The sequence below is a fragment of the Mustelus asterias genome, chromosome 6, assembly GCF_964213995.1.
Source record: "Mustelus asterias chromosome 6, sMusAst1.hap1.1, whole genome shotgun sequence".
NCBI lineage: Eukaryota > Metazoa > Chordata > Chondrichthyes > Carcharhiniformes > Triakidae > Mustelus > Mustelus asterias.
In genome coordinates this window covers 34,772,360-34,796,906 of record NC_135806.1, presented here as the reverse complement: position 1 = coordinate 34,796,906, position 24,547 = coordinate 34,772,360, and the positions used below count along the sequence as shown (strand labels likewise).

General features: G+C 45.0%; 1 protein-coding gene across 2 annotated transcripts in view; it reads right to left on the bottom strand.

Annotated features, from left to right (window-relative positions):
• Positions 1 to 24,547, bottom strand: part of ttc39b (tetratricopeptide repeat domain 39B) — a 209,936-nt gene that overhangs the window by 57,537 nt on the left and 127,852 nt on the right. For both annotated transcript variants that reach the window (XM_078214156.1, XM_078214157.1), the window contains exons 5-6: positions 13,331 to 13,407; positions 2,239 to 2,306 (exon numbers count right to left, since the gene is read on the bottom strand). In XM_078214156.1, the coding sequence (XP_078070282.1) occupies positions 2,239 to 2,306; positions 13,331 to 13,407 (145 nt within the window). The remainder of the gene's footprint in view (positions 1 to 2,238; positions 2,307 to 13,330; positions 13,408 to 24,547) is intronic.

Sequence of the window (24,547 nt, the reverse complement as noted above, 5' to 3'; positions counted from 1 at the left end):
GACATTGAAATGTTTAGAACAGTATAACAATTTTACAATTGTGATGTCATCTCAGAGAGAATAGTCAACCCTTGACTGCTCTTTCTCCTGATGCATGCATTAGCAAATAAATTCCTTTTCATTCTTTAACTACATGTTGACTTTCGTAGTCTGTGTATTGGTTGAGTGAAATTGACTAAAGAAAGCGCTTTACCCCAGTGGGACACTTCAGAAAATTCCTCTTACAGTTCCTGACTGCTGGCTTGTTCACTAATAGCTGAATCTTAATTCATTCAGAAAAACTAAGAGTAAGCAATAAATATTGCTTTGCCAGCTTCACTCACATCAGAAACGGGCCCTGTGCTCAGCTTCGTTTACACCGCTACTACCCCTAGGATCTGAAGGCTGAAACCCAGCCCTCCCAGGCACTCTTCCCATAACCCTCGCCCGCACTCTGCCTGCCCCCCACCCCTCGCATGCACTCTCTCTCCCCTCCACCCCTCATGTACACTCTCTCTCTCCTTCCATCACCAGTGATGTAGTGGGAAGTTTTTAGGTGCAGGTGCTTGAATGTCGGCCACATAATTCACAACTTTCTTTAAGTAGTTATCTTATGTATTTATTATTTAAGTCTGTAAACCAATTGCCCGCAGAGTGGCAGCGGACCCCCCTGCCCCTCCCCCACCAGAGATCCATCTGACCCCCCCGCCCCCCCCCCCACCACCAGTGAATGATCGGGCCTCCCCCCCCACCAGAGATACATCTTACCCGCCCCCCCTCCTCCCCACCAGACAACGATCATCCCTCCCCCCCAGACAACGATCAGCCCTCCCCCCGCAGACAACGATCGGCCCTCCCCCCGCAGACAACGATCGGCCCTCCCCCCGCAGACAACGATCGGCCCTCCCCCCGCAGACAACGATCGGCCCTCCCCCCGCAGACAACGATTGGCCCTCCCCCCGCAGACAACGATCGGCCCTCCCCCCGCAGACAACGATCGGCCCTCCCCCACACCAGATATACATCTGACCCGCCTCCTCCTCCTCCCCCCCCCCCCCTCCACCCCCCCAACCAGACAACGATCTGGCTTCACTCCCCTCCCTCCCCCCAATCAGAGAATGATCTGACCCGCCTCCCTCCTTCCACCCACCACTGATCTGAGTCAGAGAGCTGTCTGACGCACTGAACGCGCTCTTTAGCGGCCGGAGCGCCCGATTCAGACTTTTATTTAGCAGGTCCATTACGGCGCGGTTCCGGATTGGCAAACGCAGTGGTAAAGGGGGAAATGCTGATAAAGTTGGGCGGGCAGTTCATTAATTCAATTTAAATGCATGCAAATGCATTTAAATCGCCATTGCACCCGTTTTGGGTGCGAAGCGGATCGCCACTATTCCCGGGTTTCGGTAAAGGGGCAATCTGCGCGGGCGCGGATCGCGTTAATAGCCTCACACCCGACTTTACCACGCTTTCACGCCCATTTGCAATGGTAAAATCGGGCCCACACTCATCATTTTGGGATCCCCTGCCATTTGGAAGCCTTGTGCCAGGGCATGGTGTATAAATTCACCCGACTCACACCCAGAGAACCTAGTGTTAACATCCAGCGTGTGATTAGTTCACCAGTCTCAGCTAAGCAATGACACTTGATCTCACTACCCAGGACTAGGGACAAATAAAATAAAAAGCTCTTTCCCCCGACACATGATGATACCCATCATACTGAAGAAGATAGAATGGGCTTGAGATAATGATATGCATTGGCTTTAAAATTACACTTGAGAAGTTTACAAATTTAAAACTGGGTTATGATGATACTGTTGTCAAGTCAACCACCGTTAGTGCAGATCTGACCCAAATATTAAAAAGAGATTTTTCCCACTCTGAGATAGGGTACAGAATGTCAGCCACGGTTCACCCACATCGATATTGGGCCCAATTGTTGTATTTGTCATGGCTGAATAGCCAAACCTTTCACATCCTGGCCTACATGAGGAATGGCCACATGCACAAAGAACTGGGCAATGATCAATGATGGTGTATGGTTCCATGATCAAAGTTCACTCCAACACTTCCAGGAGGAGGAAGGGGCAAGTTAAAAATGTTATTCTGGAAGCCTTTGATTTCTCTTCCCAAATCCAACCTTATTAAAAGCAATTTTAGATTGGTTACAAATGACGAAATGGCGAACAATGCTTCATTGTGAACTCTTTGTTTCATTAATAAAAGCAACCACGTTTAAACATAGAAGTGATTTCTTACCTGGACCAATGTTAGAGCTGCCTTCTGAAGTAGGCATTCGGCATAGCACATCTCTGCATGCATCTCCTCTAATGGAGAGAAATATATTCAGGACCGTTTGCAATTAAAATTTAGGTTTAAAATAGCACTTAGAGATATAAGAAATAAGCATAAGAAATTATACTCATGCACTGATATTGTTCGGATTATGCATTCCAAACATGTTTTATGAAGCGGATGCTTTTACAACTGCCAGAGGTAGGAATGATATCAAAGGCACAATAAAATGGCACAAGGATGTGGAGGAATGGCACGTCCATTGTCTTTCTGATGGCATTGCATTTTACCAGCAGCCACCCTCCTAATGGCCATTTGAGCCACTTAAGTGGCTAATTAAGCATCTCTTCCTGCCACTGCTGGTAATTTACTAGTAGCACGTAAGGGGACCTGCGATAGGTCGGGAGATTGCAAAATGAACCCTGGTGACCTCCCAGCTGGTGCAGGGGTTTGAATCATGGAAGCATAGAATCCTACAGTGCAGAAGGAGGCCATTCGGCCAATTGCATCTGCACCAACCACAATCCCACCAAGGCTCTATCCCATAATCCCTTGCATTTGCCCTAGCTAGACCCCTTACACTAATGGGCAATTTAGCGTGGCCAGTCCGCCTAACCGACACATCTTTGGACTTTGGGAGGAAACCCACGCAGACACGGGCAGAACGTGCAAACCCCACACAGACAGTGGACGCAAATGGGGAATCGAACTCGGGTCCCTGGCGTTGTGAGGCAGTAGTGCTAACCACTGTGCCACCCACAAGATTGGGCCATGGCCATCCCCAAGAAAAGGCAGTAGCACCAATTGGCCTCACCAATGACAGCCCCTGCCCCGCACCCCCACCACTTGCCAGGGCCTGCCTCCACTGTCCCCAGACCTCTTTTACCTGGTTGCATAGGCACTGTCTCCCATGGTATCCTCTACTTCCAGGTGCAGTCCCAACAATGGGCACCTCTTCTGACAGTGCTGTTGAGACTATTCAATTACCAGCCCTCCAACTGACCAGCAACATCCGGGCGGGCAGTCCTACAGACCTCCAAAGTGTGTGTTCCCCACTCTCACTCTCCCCTCCCTGCCCCGCCCCTTTTGGCCCATCATAAGGAGAAAACCAAAAAAGTCATAAACTGTGAAATAAAGTAACTGAGACATTTACAAATCTCCATTGATTTGTTGTAAGCATTCCATTATTAAGGATGAAATTGCAGAGTACTTGGAAATGCATGGTAAAATAGGGCTGAAGATATTTAGAGAGGCGGAGTGTTGAGAAAGTGGGGAGGCTGCAGAATGACTTGGATAGGCTAGGGGAGTGGGCAAAGTGGCAGATGGAATGCAATGTGGGAAAGTGTGAGGTTATGCACTTTGGTAGGAAGAATAGAGACGTAGACTATTTTCTAAATGGGGAAAGGCTTCGGAAATCTGAAGCACAAAGGGGCTTGGGAGTCCTGGTTCGGGACTTTCTTAAGGTTAACATGCAGGTTCAGTTGGCAGTTAGGAAGGGAAATTCAATGTTAGCATTCATTTCTAGAGGGCTAGAATATAAGAGCGGGGGGAGGTGGGACCTGTACAAACTGGACAGATTATACCTCCACTCCATCTAACGAAGGAGCAGGGCTTCGAAAGCTAATGGCATTTGCTACCAAATAAACCTGTTGGACTTTAACCTGGTGTTGTGAATGCTCAGAGCATTCGAAACAAAATGGATGAATTAGTTGCACAGATAGATGTAAAGTGGTATGACATAGTTAGCACTCCAGAGACGTGGCTCCAAGGTGAGCAAGGATGGGAACTAAACATTGAGGGATATTCAGTGGTTAGGAAGGAAAGACAGAAAGGGAAAGACGGAAAGGAAAAGGTGGTTAGTTGCATTGTTGATTAAAGATGATATTGATACGATATTGAGGAAAGATTTTAGCACAGATGATGTGGAATCTGTATAGATCGAGTTAAGAAGCAACTAGGGGCAAAAAACATTGGTGGGGGTGGTATACAAACCACCAAACTGTAGTGGTAATGTTGGGAAAAGCATTAGACAGGAAATCAGAGATACATGTGTTAAAGGAACATCTATGATTATGGGCGACTTTAATCTGCATACAGATTGGGAGAGTCAAACTAGCCACAGTACCAATAGAGGAGGAATTTTTGGAGTCCATACGGGATAGTTTCTGGAGCAATACGTTGAGGAACCAACGAGGGATCAGGCCATATTGGACTGGATGTTGTGCAATGAGAAAGATTAGTTGGCAATCGAGTTGTGAGATAACCCTCGGGGACGTGTGACCATAATATGGTAGAATTCTTTGCCAAGATGGATAATGATGTAGTTGATTCTGAGAAGGAGGGATCAGGGTCCTGAATCTCAATAAAGATAACTATGATGGTATGAGGCATGAATTGGCCATAACGGACTGGGAAATGGCAGGCATTTAATGAACGAATAGGTGAATTCCAGTTGTATATTCCAGTTTGGCACAAGAGTGGTAAGGGAACTGTGGCCAAACCGTGACTTACAAGGGAAATTAGAGATAGTATCAGATTCAAGGAAGAAGCATACAAATTGACGAGAAAAAGCAATAGGCCTGAGGATTGGGAGCAGTTTAAAATTCAGCAAAGGAGGACAAAGGGATTGATCAAGAAGGGAAAAATGGAGTATGAAAGTAAGCTAGCAGAGAACATAAAAACTGACTGTAAAAGTTTCTACAGATATGTAAAGAGAAAAAGATTGACAAAAACGAATGTAGGCCCCTTACGGTCAGAAATGGGAGAATTCGTAATGGGGAATAAAGAAATGGCTGAGGAATTAAATTTGTACTTTGCTTCAATCTTCACAAAGGAAAACATGTGCCAGAAATGCTGAGAGAAACATGCTTTAGTGAGGAGCTGAAGGAAATCAACATTAGCAGAGAAATGGCTTTGGGGAAACTGATGGGATTGAAAGTGGGTAAATCTCCAGGTCTTGATAATCTTCATCCCAGAGTACTGCAGGAAGTGGCCCTGGAAATAGTAGATCCATTGGTGGTTATTTTCCAAAATTCTTTGGACTCTGGAATAGTTCCTATAGATTGAATAGCTGAGAAGAAGATCCCTCCTTCTCAGCTATTCAAAAACGGAGGTAGAGATAAAACAGGGAATTATAGACCAGTGAGCTTGATATCAGTACTGGGGAAGTTGCTAGAGTCTTTATCAAGGATTTCATAACTCGGCATTTGGAAGGCAGTGGTATAATCAGACAAAGTCAGCATGGATTTACAAAAGGGAAATCATGCTTGACGAATCTACTGGAATTTTTTGAGGATGTAACTAGTAGAGTTGACCAAGGAGAACCAGTGGATATGGTTTATTTAGACTTTCAGAAGGCTTTCGACAAGGTCTCATATAACAGAGTACTATATAAAGTGGATGCAATACAAGGAGAGACTATATAAAGCACATGGGATTGCAGGTAATGTCTTGAGATGAATAGAAAGCTGGTCAGCAGATAGGAAGCAAAGAGTTGTCATAAATGGGTCTTTTTCTGGCAGTCAGTGGCTAGCAGGGATCTGTGCTAAGGCCCCAACTGTTCACATTATATATTAATGATTTGGAAGAGGGAACTGAATGTATTATCTCCAAGTTTGCAAATGATACAAACTTGGGTGGGAGGGTGAGCTATGAGGAGGATGCAGAGATGCTTCAGTGTGATTTGGATAGATTGAATGTGTGGGCATCTGCATGACAGATGCAGTATAATGTCGATAAATGTGAGGTTATCCACTTTGGTAGCAATAATAGGAAGACTCATTCTATACTTCTCATTCTATATTCATTGGAATTCAGTAGAATGAGGAGGGATCTTATAAAAACATATAAGATTCTGAATGGAATAGATAAGATAGAAGCATGGAAGTTGTTTCCACTGGCAAGTGAAACTAGAACTAGAGGGCAAGGCCTCAAAATAAGGGGGAGCAGATTTAGGACTGAGTTGAGGAGGAACGTCTTCACCCAAATGGATGTGAATCTGTGGAATTCCCTGCCCAGTGAAGCAGTTGAGGCTATCTCATTGAATGTTTTTAAGGCAAGGATAGATGCATTTTTGAACAGTAAAGGAATTAAGGGTTATGGTGAGCGGGCGGGTAAGTGGAGCTGAGTCAAAGAACAAAGAACAAAGAACAGTACAGCACAGGAAACAGGCCCTTCGGCCCTCCAAGCCTGTGCCGCTCCTTGGTCCAACTAGACCAATCGTTTGTATCCCTCCATTCCCAGGCTGCTCATGTGACTACCCAGGTAAGTCTTAAACGATGTCAGCGTGCCTGCCTCCACCACCCTACTTGGCAGCGCATTCCAGGCCCCCACCACCCTCTGTGTAAAAAATGTCCCTCTGATATCCGATTTATACTTCGCCCCTCTCAGCTTTAGCCCGTGACCCCTCGTGATCGTCACCTCCGACCTGGGAAAAAGCTTCCCACTGTTCACCCTATCTATACCCTTCATAATCTTGTACACCTCTATTAGATCTCCCCTCATTCTCCGTCTTTCCAAGGAGAACAACCCCAGTCTACCCAATCTCTCCTCATAGCTAAGACCCTCCATACCAGGCAACATCCTGGTAAACCTTCTCTGCACTCTCTCTAACGCCTCCACGTCCTTCTGGTAGTGCGGCGACCAGAACTGGACGCAGTACTCCAAATGTGGCCTAACCAGCGTTCTATACAGCTGCATCATCAGACTCCAGCTTTTATACTCTATCCCCCGTCCTATAAAGGCAAGCATACCATATGCCTTCTTCACCACCTTCTCCACCTGTGTTGCCACCTTCAAGGATTTGTGGACTTGCACACCTAGGTCCCTCTGTGTTTCTATACTCCTGATGACTCTGCCATTTATTGTATAACTCCTCCCTACATTATTTCTTCCAAAATGCATCACTTCGCATTTATCCGGATTAAACTCCATCTGCCACCTCTCCGCCCAATTTTCCAGCCTATCTATATCCTGCTGTATTGCCCGACAATGCTCTTCGCTATCCGCAAGTCCAGCCATCTTCGTGTCATCCGCAAAGTTGCTGATTACACCAGTTACACCTTCTTCCAAATCATTTATATATATCACAAATAGCAGAGGTCCCAGTACAGAGCCCTGCGGAACACCACTGGTCACAGACCTCCAGCCGGAAAAAGACCCTTCGACCACTACCCTCTGTCTCCTATGGCCAAGCCAGTTCTCCACCCATCTAGCCACTTCTCCTTGTATCCCATGAGCCTTAACCTTCTTAACCAACCTGCCATGTGGGACTTTGTCAAATGCCTTACTGAAATCCATATAGACGACATCCACGGCCCTTCCTTCATCAACCGTTTTTGTCACTTCCTCAAAAAACTCCACCAAATTTGTAAGGCACGACCTCCCTCTTACAAAACCATGCTGTCTGTCACTAATGAGATTGTTCCGTTCTAAATGCACATACATCCTGTCTCTAAGAATCCTCTCCAACAACTTCCCTACCACGGACGTCAAGCTCACCGGCCTATAATTTCCTGGGTTATCCCTGCTATCCTTCTTAAACAACGGGACCACATTCGCTATCCTCCAATCCTCAGGGACCTCACCCATGTCCAAAGAAGCGACAAAGATTTCCGTCAGAGGCCCAGCAATTTCATCTCTCGTCTCCCTGAGCAGTCGAGGATAGATGCCATCAGGCCCTGGGGCTTTGTCAGTTTTAATGTTCCCTAAAAAACCTAACACTTCCTCTCTTGTAATGGAGATTTTCTCTAACGGGTCAACACCTCCCTCCGAGACACTCCCGGTTAACACGCCCCTCTCCTTCGTGAATACCGATGCAAAGTATTCATTTAGGATCTCCCCTATTCCCTTGGGTTCTAAGCATAATTCCCCTCCTTTGTCCCCGAGAGGTCCGATTTTCTCCCTGACAACTCTTTTGTTCCTAACGTATGAATAGAATGCCTTAGGATTCTCCTTAATCCTGCCTGCCAAGAACATCTCGTGACCTCTTTTTGCCCTTCTAACTCCCCGTTTGAGTTCTTTCCTACTCTCTCTGTATTCCTCCAGAGCTCCATCTGTTTTCTGTTGCCTGGACTTAACGTACGCCTCCCTTTTCATTTTAATCAGATCCTCAATTTCCCTGGTTATCCACGGCTCTCGAATCCTACCTTTCCTATCTTTCCTTTTTACAGGCACATGCCTATCCTGCAGCCTTATCAATAGTTCCTTAAAAGACTCCCACATGCCAGACGCGGACTTACCCTCGAACATCCTCTCCCAATCAACATCCACCAATTCCTGCCTAATCCGGCTATAGTCAGCCTTCCCCCAATTTAGCCCCCTGCCCGTAGGACAGCACTCATCCTTGTCCATTACTATCCTAAAGTTAACAGAGTTGTCATAGAATCATAGAAATCATAGAAACCCTACAGTGCAGAAGGAGGCCATTCGGCCCATCGAGTCTGCACCGACCACAATCCCACCCAGGCCCTATCCCCACATATTTACCCGCTAATCCCTCTAACATACGCATCCCAGGACTCTAAGGGGCAATTTTTAAACCTGGCCAATCAACCTAACCCGCACATCTTTGGACTGTGGGAGGAAACCGGAGCACCCGGAGGAAACCCACGCAGACACGAGGAGAATGTGCAAACTCCACACAGACAGTGACCCAAGCCAGGAATCGAACCTGGGACCCTGGAGCTGTGAAGCAGCAGTGCTAACCACTGTGCTACCGTGCCGTGGTCACTATTTGCCACATGTTCCCCTACCGAAACTTTGACGACCTGACCGGGCTCATTTCCCAGAACTAGGTCCAGTATAGCCCCCTCTCTAGTCGGGCTATCTACATACTGTTCCAAAGAACCTTCCAGTACGCATTTTACAAATTCCTCCCCGTCCGGACCGCCAGCTCTAAGCACTTTCCAGTCTCTACCAGGGAAATTAAAGCCCCCCACTACAACAACCCTATTTTTTCTGCACCTATCCAGAATCTCCTGACATATCCTTTCCTCCACTTCCCGTGGGCTGTTGGGTGGTCTGTAGTACACCCCCAGCATAGTGACTGCACCCTTCCTGTTTCTGAGTTCCACCCACAGCGACTCAGTACATGACCCCTCTAAGTTGTCTACCCTCTGCACCGCGGTAATATGCTCCTTAACTAATATCGCTACTCCCCCACCTTTTTTAGCCCCTCCTCTGTCTCGCCTAAAACACTTATACCCCGGAATATTCAGCTGCCAGTCCTGTCCTTCTTTTAACCAAGTTTCCGTCACCGCAACCACATCCAAATTCCGCATAAGCATTAAGGCCCTAAATTCGTCTGTTTTACCCGTTACGCTCCTCGCATTGAAGCAGATGCACTCCAGACCTCCAGGCCCATTCAGGTCATCCTCCTCCAGAGTGCTCCTCTTCTTAGCTAGCCTTGCCCTGGCCCCCAGCTCAACCCCAGCCTCAGTATTTACTGACCTCCTGTTTTGTTCCCCACGCCCCTGCCACACTAGTTTAAATCCTGCCGAAACACTCTAGCAAAACTCCCAGCCAGGATATTTGCTCCCTTCCAGTTGAGGTGTAACACATCCTTTCTGTACAGTTGCCATCCTGACTTGAAGATTTCCCAGTTATCTATGAATTTAAAACCCTCCCTCTTGCACCAGTCCTTTAGCCACGCGTTCAACTGTAGAATCTCCCTGTTCCGAGCCTCACTTGCACTAGACACCGGGAGCAGTCCAGAGATTGCTACCCTGGAGGTCTTACTTTTTAGCCTAGCACCCAACTCCCTGAATTTCTCTCGTATGACCCCCCTGCTCTTCCTACCTACATCATTTTCACCAATGTGTACAATCACATCCGTTTGACTACCTTCCTACCCTCTCGGAGACATCCAGTACCCCGGCACCAGGGAGGCAGACTACCATCCTGGATTCTCGTTCACTCCCACAGAACCGCCTGTCCGTGCCTCTAACCATTGCGTCCCCCACAACTATCGCTCTCCTAAACCCCTTCTTTCCCTTCCGGACCCCTGAGCCTGTCTCCGTGGAGGCGATCTGGTCCTCATGGCTTACCCCTGGAGGGTCATCCCCCTCCACAGAATCCAAAACAATATACCTATTTTGGAGGGGGACAACCACAGGGGATCCCTCCACAGACTGCTCACTCCCTTCCCTTCTCCCATCTGTTGCCCATCCCTTTCTTTTATGGGAGACTGCCACTGGGGTACTTTCTGGCACATCACCCTTCTGACTATTACCCCTCCTAACTGTGACCCACGTGTCTTCCTTCCGAGACCCTGGTGTCACTACCTGACTATAACTTTCATCTATTAATCTCTCATTTTCCCTAACTAAACTGAGTTCATCGAGCCTCAGCTCCAGCTCCCTTACACGACCCTTGAGGAGTTGCAGTTCCACACATCTGGCACAGATATGGACTTCCAGGAGGCAAGTTGTCTCCAGGAACTCCCACATCCCACACCGAATGCAGTATACTGGCCTCCCACTCATACCAGCCATGTCCTTTTTAGTTTTTGGGAGATAAAACAAAAAGGGGGTGTAACAGAAGAAAAACAAACAATCTTCCTCGCCTTCGCCGAAGCCCTGTGAGCCAAAGCCCTTATAGCTCTCACTCTGCCCCCTGCTCACTCCGCTGCCCGCTAACGACGCTGCCTACGAAAAGATCAGCCATGAATGGCGGAGCAGGCTCGAGGGGCCAGATGGCGTATTCCTGCTCCGAGTTTTTGTTATGTTCTAAGCAGATTATTACTTGAATGGGTGTAAAGTGAGAGAGGCGGATAGCAAATGAGACTTTGGAATCCTCGTGCACCAATCGCTGAAAGTAAGAGCGCAGGTACAGCAGGCAGCAAAGACGGCAAATGGTATGTTGGCCTTCATAGTGAGAGGATTTGAGCATAGGGATAGGGATGTTTTGCTGCAGTCGTATAGTGCATTGGGTGAGGCCACACCAAGAGTATTGTGTGCAGTTTTGGTGCCTTATCTGAGGAAGGATGTCCTTGCTATAGAGGGAGTACAGCAAAGGTTTACCAGACTGATTCCTGGGGTAGCAGGTCTGTCATATAAGGAGAGACTATGTCGGTTAGGATTATGTTCACTGGAGTTTAGAAGAATGTCTCATAGATCTCATAGAAACCTATAAAATTCGAACAGGGTAGATTCAGAAAGAATATTCCCAATGGTGGGGTGTCTAAAACTAGGGGTCATAGTTTAAGGATAAGGGGTAAACCTTTTAGAACTGAGGTGAGGAGCAATTTCTTCACCCAGAGGGTGGTGAATGCGTGGAATTCACTACCACTGAATGTATTTGAGGCCAAAACATTGTCTGATTTCAAGAGGAAATTAGATATAGCTCTTGGGGCTAAAGGGATCAAGGGATATGGGAGGAAGGGGGGATCAGGACATTGAATTCGATGATCAGCCATGATCAAGATGAATGGCGGAGCAGGCTTGAAGGGCCGAATGGCCTTCTCCTGCATCTAGTTTCTATGTATGTACTGCTAAGGCTGTATGAGGCTCTGGTCAGACCCCATTTGGAATACTGTGAGCAGTTTTGAGCCCCATACCAAAGGAACGATGTGCTGGCCTTGGAGGAGATCCAGAGGAGGCTCACAAGAATGTTCCCAGGAATGAAGGGTTTGTAATATGAGGAGCAGTTCAGGAGTCTGGGTCTATACTCGATGAAGTTTAGAAGAGTGAGGTGGGACCTAATTGAACCCTTACAGAATACTGGAGGGGCCTAGATAGAGTGGATATGGAAACGATGTTTCCACGAGTGGGAGAGACTAAAACTCGAGGGCACAACCTCAGAGTGAAGGGACGCTCCTTTAAAACTGAGATGAGGAGGAATTTCTTCAGCCAGAACGTGGTCAATCTGTGGAACTCATTGCCACAGAGGGCTGTGGAGGCCAGGTCATTGAGTGTCTTTAAGACAGAGATAGATAGGTTCATGATCAATAAGGGGATCAAGGGTTATGGGGAGAAGGCAGGAGAATGGGGATGAGAATCAAATCAGCCATGATTGAATGGTGGAGCAGACTCAATGGGCCGAATGGCCTAATTCTGCTCCTATATCTTACGGTCCTCACCTTGACTTAGTTTCAAAAACTGTTTCGGAAAGCAAAGATTATTTTGATTATGGATATTAAAACACAATTGCAGACATGTGTAAAATTAGTGAAGTCATACAGATTTCAAATTTTTAACTGCTTTATTCATGCAGCAAATGTAAACATAAGTAAGATGACACTGGCCTAATGACATTTGATTTGATTAATTTAGTTACTTTGGTAAAAGCTATATTTTTCTGAAAGCTCGGTCGCTGATTACATACCAACTTGAGTCTCTTCCTTTCTGAGTTAAACTGGTTGAAACTTACTCTCCAAGTTTAAAGGCAACTTTCTGCTTCCCTGATGACTTTACTTATCTTTATCTCCCTTTGTACTCTTCAGCTCCCATAGTGCTCGCCTCATCCATATTCATTTCTCTTCATTTCCATCTTATTCCCTTCCCTCATCACATTGATTCGACTCAAGAATTTTTTGCTGATCCTGCTTTTGTCTCAGTTACTCCATGGCTCTTCACCTCCATATTGGTCCTTCACACTCCCTCTCTATCTTTCCCTCTCTCTGCCCTTTTGTCCAACCGGCACCACTGTTCTCCATTTATGTTTCGGGTGCCCCCTCATGGAATCTAAAATGCTTTCTTTCAAATACTCATTACACCTGCACCATTCTCTTTGCCCAAACTTATACTTCGCAAGCACTAATCATTCCCTTTCCCATAAATGAATCATCATACAACTTCATTTATTCACTGCCCCATTTCTCCTTCACTATGTTCATTAATCCCTACCCTGGTTCGTCGCCAGCTCTCCCTTCCCTTTCCATACACTGTTGCATCTTAACTATCCACACCAATCCAAATCTTTAACACTTCCCAGTCCAACCATTTAATACTCTGTCTGAAATACTCACTAACCTTTTATATACATCACATTCCTAGCTCCTAAACTACCATATTACTTAGCCATGTTTTAATATATTTACACTAAACGTTTACTGTACCTTCTGTCAGTTGGTCAGACTCTTGTTTTGAAACTAAATGCGATAGTGACTCCACAACAGAATTCTTCTTTCGAAACCTGAACAAAACATTTTTAAGCCCGTTGAGAACTTTGATGTAGCAATAGATTGATGTTTGAATTAGTCTTGTTTTATGAAGGAATAGCATGCTTTTTAATAAGAGTTAATAGATTTTCAAGCCACACGATGAAAGGTTTTCCATACTTCAATTTTCCAATATTGAGACAGCTACAATAGCCTTTCTGAATCCAATTATTGTCCATCCCCAATTGCCAGTGGCCAACTTGAGTTGTTACATTCGGGTGGTCAAGGTACTCTCCCAATGCGGTTAGGTAGGTGTTCCAGGATTTTGACTCACTGATGATGAACGAACAGCAACCTAAGTCAGGATAGCTTTAAAGTGGAACAGAGATTTCTATTGTCTAGAATGATAAGGACAGCAAAACACATTTTTCCACATTATGCTCCATTTGCCAGATCTTTGCCCATTCATTTAATCTATCTATCTCTTTGTGGTTACCTCCTTATGTATGCTTCACAACTTATTTTTCTACCTAGCTTTGTCATCAGTAAATTTGGCAATGATCACTTCAATCCCTGTTTACAATTAACTGTTTACAATTTAAATAAATTAGCATGGTAGCACAGTGGTTGGCACTGCTGCTTCACGGTTCCAGGGACCTGGGTTTGATTCCCGGCTTGGGTCACTGCCTGTGTGGAGTTTGCACATTCTCCTCGTGTCTGTGTGGGTTTCCTCCAGGTGCTCCGGTTTCCTCCCACGGTCCAAAGATGTGCGGGTTAGGTTGATTGGCTATGCTAAAATGGCCCCTTAGTGTCCTGAGATGTGTAGGTTAGAGGGATTAGCGGGTAAAATATGTAGGGATATGGGGGTAGGGCCTGGGTGGGATTGTGGTCGGTGCAGACTCGATGGGCCGAATGGCCTCTTTCTGTACTGTAGAGTTTCTATGATTTCTATGATGACTTGAATGAAAGGATTGAAGCAATGGTTTCCAAATTTGCTTAATACACAAAGCTAGGTAAGAAATAAGTTGCGAAGCCTACATAATTAGCTTACCACAAAGAGATAGATAAAGTGAATGAGCAAAGATCTGGCAAATGGAGCATAATGTGGGAAAATGTGTTCTGCTGTTCTTATCATTCTAGATAATAGAGATTTGAGTGTACATCCATGATCAGGATCTGGAACATACAAGCAATGGTGTGATGCTGGCAGCTATGTTGTGTCCCAATCAAGTGCTATGGGAGTCCTATCCCCAGTTCTCCTCTCTTTATATCATTGGTCCTATAGAAATTGAGTTTGGAGAATTGATAATGGAAAACAAGCAGATGGCAGATGAATTGAACAGGTATTTTGCATCAGTCTTCACTGATACAAGTAACATCCCAGATGCAGCTATAAACCAGGAAATGGAAGGGAGGGAAGAACTCAGGAAGATACAGTCATCAGAGAAGTGGTACTGAGTAAATTGTTGGAGCTGTGGGCTGTTAAGAACCTAGGTCCTGATGGACTTCATCCTAGAGCCTTAAAAGAAGTGACTAGAGAGATAGTTGATGCATTGCTTTTAATTTTCTAATAAATAAGTTTTCCTTAAATAAGTTCAAGCAGGGCACTTGGATAAGCACAAGGTAATCAGGCAGAGTCAACATGGTTTTGAGAAAGGGAAGTAACCTGTTCTGTGGATAAAGGGGAACCAGTATGTGTATTGTACTTAGATTTCCATAGGGCATTTAAAAGTGGCACATCAAGGTTATTGTGAAAAATAAAAGTTCATGTCATAGAGGATAACATATTGGCATGGATGGAAGATTGGCTAGCTAACAGGATGTGGAGATGCCGGCGTTGGACAGGGATACCCCGTCCAACGCCGGCATCTCCACATCATGACTACCATCGACACCGCAAACTGCCGGTTCCAAGTGGAGAGGATCTCCAAGAAGATCGCACATATCGACACAGACATCAAGTTTCTACAAAGATGCAAGGTAGCCAACAGGAAGCAGAGATTAGGCAAAAATGGGTCTTGTTCTGGTTGGCAGGATGTAACAGGCGAATTATAGAATCCCTACAGTGCAGAAGGAGGCCATTTGGCCCATCAACTCTGCACAGGCAACAGTCCCATTTCGGCCCTTACCCCGTAACCATATTTATTTACCCTGCTAATCCTCTGACACTAAGCGGCAAGTTAGCCAATCAACCTAACCCGCAAATCTTTGGGATGGTGGGTGGAAACCAGAGCACCTGGAGGAAACCCACATAGACACGGGGAGAACGTGCAAACTTCATACAGAAGTTGGATCCAAGGTTGGAATTGAACCCGGGTGCCTGGTACTGTAAGGCAGCAGTGCTAACCACTGTGCCGCCCTTATGGTGTGCCACAGGGATCAGTGCTGGGATCTCAACTATTTACAATTTAAATAAATAACTTGAATGAAGGGATTGAAGCAATGGTTGTCAAATTTGCTAATGACACAAAACTAGGTAGGAAAATAAGTTGTGAAACATACATAAGGAGGTAACCACAAAGAGATAGATAGATAAAGTGAATGAGCAAAGATCTGGCAAATGAAGCAGAATGTGGAAAAATATGAAATCGCCCATTATGGCAGGAAGAACAAAAAATAGATATATTATCTAAATGGTGAGAGATTGCAGAGCTCTGAGGTGCAGGGGGTCTGGGTGTTCGACTGCATGAATCACAAAAGGTTAGTGTGCAGGTACAGCAAGTAATTAGGAAAGCAAATAAAATGTTATAATTTATTGTGAGGGCAATTGAATACAAAGTAGGGAAAATATGCTTCAGTTGTACAGGGCACTAGTAAGTGGGCCACATAGTGGCACAGTGGTTAGCACTGCGCTAGGGATCCAGGTTCGATTCCTAGCTTGGGTCACTGTCTGTGTGGAGTTTGCACATTCTCCCCGTGTCTGCATGGGTTTCCTCCGGGTGCTCCAGTTTCCTCCCACAGTCCAAAGATTGTGCGGGTTCGGTGGATTGGCCATGCTAAATTGCCCCTTAGTGTCTAGCTAGGGTAAATGCATGGAGTTATGGGGATAGGGCCCGGGTGGGATTATGGTCGGTGCAGACTCAATGGGCCGAATGGCCTCCTTCAGAATTGTAGGATTCTATGAACTCTATGACCATATTTAGAACATAGAAAAAATACAGCACAAACAGGCCCTTCGGCCCACAAGTTGCCCTCCCTACCTAGGCTTATATATAGGCTTACCTATAACCCTCAATCCTGTTAAGTCCCATGTACTCATCCAGAAGTCTCTTAAAAGACCCTATCGAGTTTGCCTTCACCACCACTGACGGCAGCCAATTCCACTCACCCACCACCCTCTGAGTGAAAAACGTACCCCTGACATCTCCTCTGTTCCTACTCCCCAGTGCCTTAAACCTGTCTCCTCTCGTAGTAGCCATTTCAGCCCTGGGAAAAAGCCTCTGAGAATCCACCCGATCTATACCTCTCAACATCTTGTACACCTCTATCAGGTCACCTCTCATCCTTCGTCTCTCCAAGGAGAAAAGACCGAGCTCCCTCAGCCTATCCTCATAAGGCATGCCGACCAATCCAGGCAACATCCTTGTAAATCTTCTCTGCACCCTTTCAATCATTTCCACATCCCTCCTGTAATGAGGCGACCAGAACTGAGCACAGTACTCCAAGTGGGGTCTGACGAGGGTCTTACAAAGCTGCATCATTATCTCCTGACTCCTAAACTCAATCCCTCGATTGATGAAGGCCAGCACACCATACGCCTTCTTAACCACCTCCTCTACCTGCGAGGATGATTTAAGAGTCCTATGGACCCGGACCCCAAGGTCCTTCTGATTCTCTACACTGCTAACAGTCTTACTCTTGATATTATACTCCTTCATCCCATTTGACCTACCAAAATGGACCACTACACCTTTATCCGGGTTGAAGTCCATCTGCCACTTCTCCGCCCAGTCTTACATCCTATCTATGTCACGCTGCAGCTTCTGACATCCCTCCAACCTATCCATATTTGGAGTACCATGTACAGTATTGATCACTTTATTTAAGGAAAAGCGTAAATGCGTTAGAAGCTGTTCAGAAAAGGTTCTGAAAATTACAGCTCAGAAACAGGCCTTTTGGCCCTTCTTGCCTGTGCCGAACCATTTTATGCCTAGTCCCACTGACCTGCACTTGGACCATATCCCTCCACACCCCTCTCATCCATGAACCCGTCCAAGTTTTTCTTAAATGTTAAAAGTGACCCTGCATTTACCACTTTATCCGGCAGCTCATTCCACACTCCCACCACTCTCTGCGTGAAGAAGCCCCCCCTAATATTCCCTTTAAACTTTTCTCCTTTCACCCTTAACCCATGCCCTCTGGTTTTTTTCTCCCCTAGCCTCAGCGGAAAAAGCCTGCTTGCATTCACTTGCATTTGGTATTTGGTACCAAATAAACCTGTTGGACTTTAACCTGGTGTTGTGAGACTTCTTACAGTGTTGATCCCAGTTCAACGCCGGCATCTCCACATCAGAAAAGGTTCACCAGACATCAACAAGTTCCCTCCCACCATCAGACTCACCATGGACTACTCTCCAGAATCGGTTGCATTCTTGGACACACACATCTCCATCAAGGGCAGTCACCTGAGCACTTAACTGTACCGCAAGCCCACGGATAACCTCACGATGCTCCACTCTAAACATGTTAAAGAAGCCATCCCATACGGACAAGCCCTCCGTATACACAGGATCTGCTCAGATGAGGAAGAACGCAACAGACACCTACAGACGCTGAAAGATGCCCTTGTAAGAACAGGATATGGTGCTCGACTCATCGATCAACAGTTCCGACGCGCCATGGCGAAAAACCGCACCGACCTCCTCAGAAGACAGACACGGCCAACAGAATACCCTTCGTCGTCCAGTACTTCCCCGGAGCGGAGAAGTTACGACAACTTCTTCGGAGCCTTCAACATGTCATTGATGAAGATGAACATCTCGCCAAGGCCATCCCCACACCCCCACTACTTGCCATCAAACAACCGCGCAACCTCAAATAGACCATTGTACGCAGCAAACTACCCAGTCTTTAGGAGAACAGTGACCACGACGCCACACAACCCTGCCACCGCAACCTCTGCAAGACGTTTCGGATCATCGACACAATGCCATCACCTCATGTGAGAACACCATCCACCAGGTACACGGTATATACTCATGCCATTCGGCCAACGTTGTCTACCTGATACGCTGTAGGAAAGGATGTCCTGAGGTATGGTACATCGGCGATTCCATGCAGACACTACGACAATAAATGAATGGACACCGCTCGACAATCACCAGGCAGGAGTGTTCCCTTCCTGTCGGGGAACATTTCAGCAGCCAAGGGCATCAAGCCTCCGATCTTCGGGTAAGCATTCTCCAAGGCAGCCTTCAAGACACACAACATCACAGAATCGCCGAGCAGAAACTAATAGCCAAGTTCCGCACACATGAGGATGGCCTCAACTGGGGTGTTGGCTTCATGTCACACTACCTGTAACGCTTTGGCATGGGCTTGAGAAATCTTACTAACTGTCCTGGCTGGAGACAATACACACCTCTTTAACCTGTGCCTAACCCTCTCTCCACTCACATTGTCTGCAGCTGTAAAGACTTGATTACCTGTTAAGGCTCGCATTCCAGCCATTATCTTGCAATTGAGTCTGTCTATATATGTCCTGTTTGTGAACCCAACTCTCCACTCACCTGATGAAGGAGCAGCGCTCCGAAAACTCGTGCTACCAAATAAACCTGTTGGACTTCAACCTGGTGTTGTGAGACTTCTCACTGAGACTAATACTTGGCATGGGTGGATTGTCTTATGAGTAAAGATTAGACAGGGTAGGCTTGTATCCACTGGCGTTTAAGAGAGTAAGAATCGAATTGATTGAAACATAAGATCCTGAGGGGTCTTGGGATGTGGAGAGGATGTTTCCTCTTGTGGGAGAACCTAGAATTAGCAGTCAATATTTAAAAGGGGCCACCCATTTAAAACAGGAAAGCTGAAAGTCTGTTACGCACAAGGCCGCAAGTCTTTGGAACTCTCTTTTGAAAATGTTGTGGAAGCAAATTATGAATATTGTTAAGGCAGAGTGAGACAGATTCTTGATAAGCAAGGGGGTGATTGGTTATCAGGGGTAGGCAGGGTCCAAATTTGAGTTAGTATTAGATCAGCCATTACCTTATTCAATGGCACAGCAGGTTTGAGAGGCCGAATGACCAACCCCTGCTCCTCATTCATATGTGCATACATCAATTTTGATGACCTTATAGTGGGAGCAGTAGCTAGAATCACACACAACCTTTCTAGGAACTGACACAGCTGGGTCCCAAACAAGTTTGGACCATTACAGCAGACTCCCACCAGTCTTTCAGCAAAAGTGGTTTGGTGACCCTGCTATATTATTTATATCACCCTACCTTTGAAGCAATGTTGTATTATAAACCAATGATCTCTTTCGCCTTGTAGCCTTATGAAAGAGAATCCCAAGATACATTTTCCCTATACTATCGTACCACAGGGGATTCTCTGAAGAGGCTCTCACCAATAAACCACTTACCACTTGTCCTACACTGACCTGGTTTTGGAGAGATAATCTAATTTCCATTTCCCTTTTTTCTTCAGATGTAGACAATACTGACAAAAGTATTGTTCATCCATAGCTGTTTATGTAGTATGGAGCTGGAGTCACATGTATGCCAGACTAGGTAGAAGTGAGAATTTCTCCCTGGAGGGCAATGGTGAACTAATTGGGTTTGTAAACAACAAATCCAGTGTCTCTTCACAGTTTTCCAGATTTATTAAGTTTAATTTCACAATGTACCATGCTGGAATTTGAATTCCATGACCTCTGGATTACTAATCCCATGCCAATATCAGCAATGCTACCATTCCCATAGTAATTGTTGATCCAGGAAATATATATATGGTGTGACCTATTATGTTTCTGGCCTGCTTACTGCTTCTGGTCAATGTTGCTTTATAGCCTACTAGAAGGTGCAAGGAGGTACAATTCTGTCCATCGATATTCCCTCCTTACCACTGAGCCTCAGAGTTTTGCTTTGTCTGAGTGAGACTGTATTATTATGACTGAGTTTGGGAATCCACTGCTTGGGAAAATGCCAGGCATGAACTCCTACTCCGTGGCACAGTACAGACTTGGAGCTAATCCGTACTTTGAGGAAAACACATTGGAACTACAAAAAAAAACCTTGCCATATTCTGCTGAGTTTCAGCGATGATTCAATAGTGATATTCTGCAGTGATTCAAGCAAACATTTTATAAATCAATGAACTAATTAAGTCATCAAATGTTTTTACTAGAGAGGCTCTCTCAGTTGCTTCAAGATACATAGCCAAACTAGGAGGTGAAGGGAAATAGCTTTAATTATTTTGCTAATTAAAGGGTTTGTTGTCAGTATTTATCAGAAGAAAAACTTAGCAGAGCTGCACGCTGGGAGGACAGTAGTTTCAAATTAGTTTGAAAATGAAGTCATGGAGAACTGACCGAGCAGCTAGACAGCAGTTCATTTCAAACCCCACAGCATCTCAGCAGCATGAAAGTTACAACATGGGGCTTTTTTTTTGAGAAACTGAGGTGAAGTTCTTACTGTCTACAAGCAGATTAAACTAGACAAGAGAAGCAGGGCAGTAAGGTCATAGTTGGCTGGCTCAAATTTCAGACTTTAAAATTCTGTAAATTTTGCAAAAGGAAAGTTGGCAGTTCAAGAGTTTTGCAGTCTTAGACATAACTGAATTAGAGTAGGTTTCAACAGAATGAGCTTTGTGAACTGGAACCATCAATGCAAATAAGGGGAATTGGGTAAAATATAGGGATATCTCCTCCTTTATTGTCTCTCTCAGCAATTGACCACCTTTTCCTCATGTTCCAAATCCAGAAAATGCTGATGACATCCGTCCCTCCTGCTCCACCTTCATACAAGGTAACATCACTGCATGGAGGTAACTTGGCGATTATTTTCTAGCTAAGTGATTGATAGATGCTCTGACATTGTTAACACTGATTGTTGAATACATTTTTTATAATTTTCTCAAAATAGAATATGCATTTTCCAAAGCACTGAGCATAACATAGAAGCAGAAGTAAGTAGGTCAATCAGCTCCAAGCCTGTTCTGCCATTCAATTAGATCATCATTGATTTATATCTCAGTGTCATTCACCTACCTTTAACACATTATCTTACCCTGATACATTTATCTCACCTATTGATCTCTGCCTCAAAAGCATCAATTGAGTCAGCAGCCAGAAACTTTTGGGAGAGGAGTTCCAAATTTCCACAACCTTTTTTCAAAATGGGGGCATGCAACTAAAGTGAGAGGAGGAAATTTCAAAGGAGATGTGAGGGGCAAGCTTTTTTACACAGTGATAGTTGTCTGGAACATAATGTCAGGGGTGGTGGTGCAGGCAGTTTTTCACACAGAGGGTGGTGGGTGCGTGGAATCAGCTGCCGGTAGTGGTGGTGGAGGTGGATTCGATAGGGTCTCTTAAGAGACTTTTGGATAAGTTCATGGAAGTTAGTAAGATAGAGGGTTATAGGTAAGCCTAGTAGATAGGGACATATTCGGCGCAACTTGTGGGCCGAAGGGCCTGTTTGTGCTGTAGCTTTTCTATGTTCTATATAATGCAGTCACAACTAATTTGAGCCTCCCACCTTGACTCCCAATAGAGATAACTGTGATCTCGAGAATAGGTCAAGCAATTGATCACCACCCTAGCACAATTTAGTACACATTGAATCATTAATACTGGGGGATTGTGAAGAGGACCAGTTATCTTGTCTCTTCCAAATTTGCATATAACTTTTGAATCCTAAATTGCTTAGGAATCCTAAATTGTTAAGATATTTAGTACTACAAGGTACCAGCTTATATTAGGCACAAAAGTAAGAGGCAAATTAGGACAGAAATATTTACTGTACAGTAACGGTTTCACTAAAACTCTCAAGGAATTACACTCTACATTTCTTTCAAGGGCTAAGGTTACTTTTAAATAGCTAATTACATTAGAGCATAATCCTGAAGCATCCTTAGTTAATTATACAGTAATCGAGTATTTAATAGTACAAAGAACAGCAGCCAAACATAAACTCTTTCCTTCACCTTTTCGTCCTAAGCCTATTAAATACTTATGTCCCTATTCATGGAGTAAAATTGTATTTTTCTCCTCCTCGTTCTCCATCATCAAACACAGCTTGTGCTTTTGTAAATTAAAAGGAATATTAAATACTGTGACCATTTCAATTTTTTACGTCTAAGGAGAGCTTTTACTTATCCGACTTGCAGGGAAGAGAGACTGGCTGGAAGTCAGAGAGATTTGGAATTCCCACACATCCTGATTGACAGGCTGGGTCTTCAGTCAAGCTGGGAGCTGATTGGTGATGCCCATGGTAGTAAGCAAGGAGCACGGGAATGGAAGGCTGGAATCAGTACGGGACAGTCAAAAGACTTCATTCAGGGAATGAATCAAGGGCTTAGTGGTGGAGACTGAGTAGAGAATGGTGAGGGCCAGGGGGTCCAGGGTTGGTCAGAGGCTGATAGGTTGGATTGGAGGGGATGTTAATGGTGTTGTTGCCAGATTGGAAACGCTTTTCAGGCAGGCACCTGAATGAAGGTATTTACTTCCTGAATCCACGAAGTCTTCGCCTCGATGAAACTGCTGTGTTTCCCAATGTTTTGGAAAACAAGCTAATAGCAGTTAAAGTTGAAAAGCTGAATGATGAAGAGATTTGCAGCCGGATTATCATCTTTCAAAATTCCAACCCACGTCCTTGGAATGGGCTGGTCTCTTTTCCACCTTCCACCGCCCCCCCCCAAACATTTTTTAGGTTCTTGTTTTGATGGTGGGATGTTAGAAGGATGGCACGGTGTAACAATGGTTCGTGCTGCTGTCTCACAGCACTATGGGATTGGGTTCGATTCTGGTCTGGCCTTGAGTGATTGTCTGTGTGGAGTTTGCACATTCTCCTGTGTCTGCATGGGTTTCCTCCGGGTGCTTCAGTTTCCTCCCACAGTCCAAAGGTGAGCAGGTTAAGTGGATTGGCCATGGTAAATGCACAGGATTATGGGGATAGGGTGGGGTGGTCCTGGGTAAAATGCCCTTTCAAGAGAAGTTGGTGCAGACTCAAGGGGCCAAATGGTCTCTTTCTGCACTGTAGAGATTCCATGGTTTTACAGCTAGGGTGAGAGTTGAAAGGCGCTGCAAATAATGCTGGACGGTCAAGGCCAGAGTGAATAACAAGGCATCAGTGGGAAATGTTTGTCAAAGATTGTTTTGAAAAGTTGGACATGGAGGTGGTGAATCCAGTTGATATGATTTTCAGATAGAGGATTCAGGATGGAGAACTGAACAGCTTCTGGAATTAGTCAGGAAATAAAATATTTTGAAACATTCTTACCTTGATCTTGTGTAGTAGGGAAGCCAAAATAAAATTAAAAGAGAAAAAATGATTTTCATTATTTGACGCAGTTTTGTCGAGGCTAAGAGGAGATGGAGAGATAGAAAATAAAGACAGAGGCAAATGCTGCCAAACTGAGCATGAAACTATCAGCCAAAAGACAGCTAGGAACAGGTTCACCTTGTTTTAAACACCTTAGTTTCACTATTTTCTCGAGTTTTTCATAACCTGCACTTAATACTGCAAGTAACCTTGATAACAGCAAATATGGTAATGTGATGAAGATAATGTTACTTAGGCAGCATAGAAGGAAGCCATTCAGCCTATCATGTCTGGACTGATATTGCCATTGCTTTTATCCTATCAAAAATATTACAACAGGATCTTGTTGTTTCGGAAAGTCAAAGGTAAAAAAAGGACAACAGATGCCAGGTATGATGGGGTGAATGGCTTTCTTCGGTGTTGTAAGGTCGGCATGTTATTTCTCATACTCTCTAACTCACTTCCCCATTTATTCATAGTAAGCCATTCAGCCCATCAAGCCTGTTCCGCCATTCAATATGGCTTTCAATGCCTTTAATACACACTATCCCCATAACCCTTTACATTATTGTTGATAGGAAATCTATCAATCTCTACTTTAAACATGCTCAATGACTGAGCTTCCGTAGGGTAGAGAATTCCAAAATTCACAACCTTCTACGTAAAGAAATTTCTCCTCATCTCGTTCCTAAGT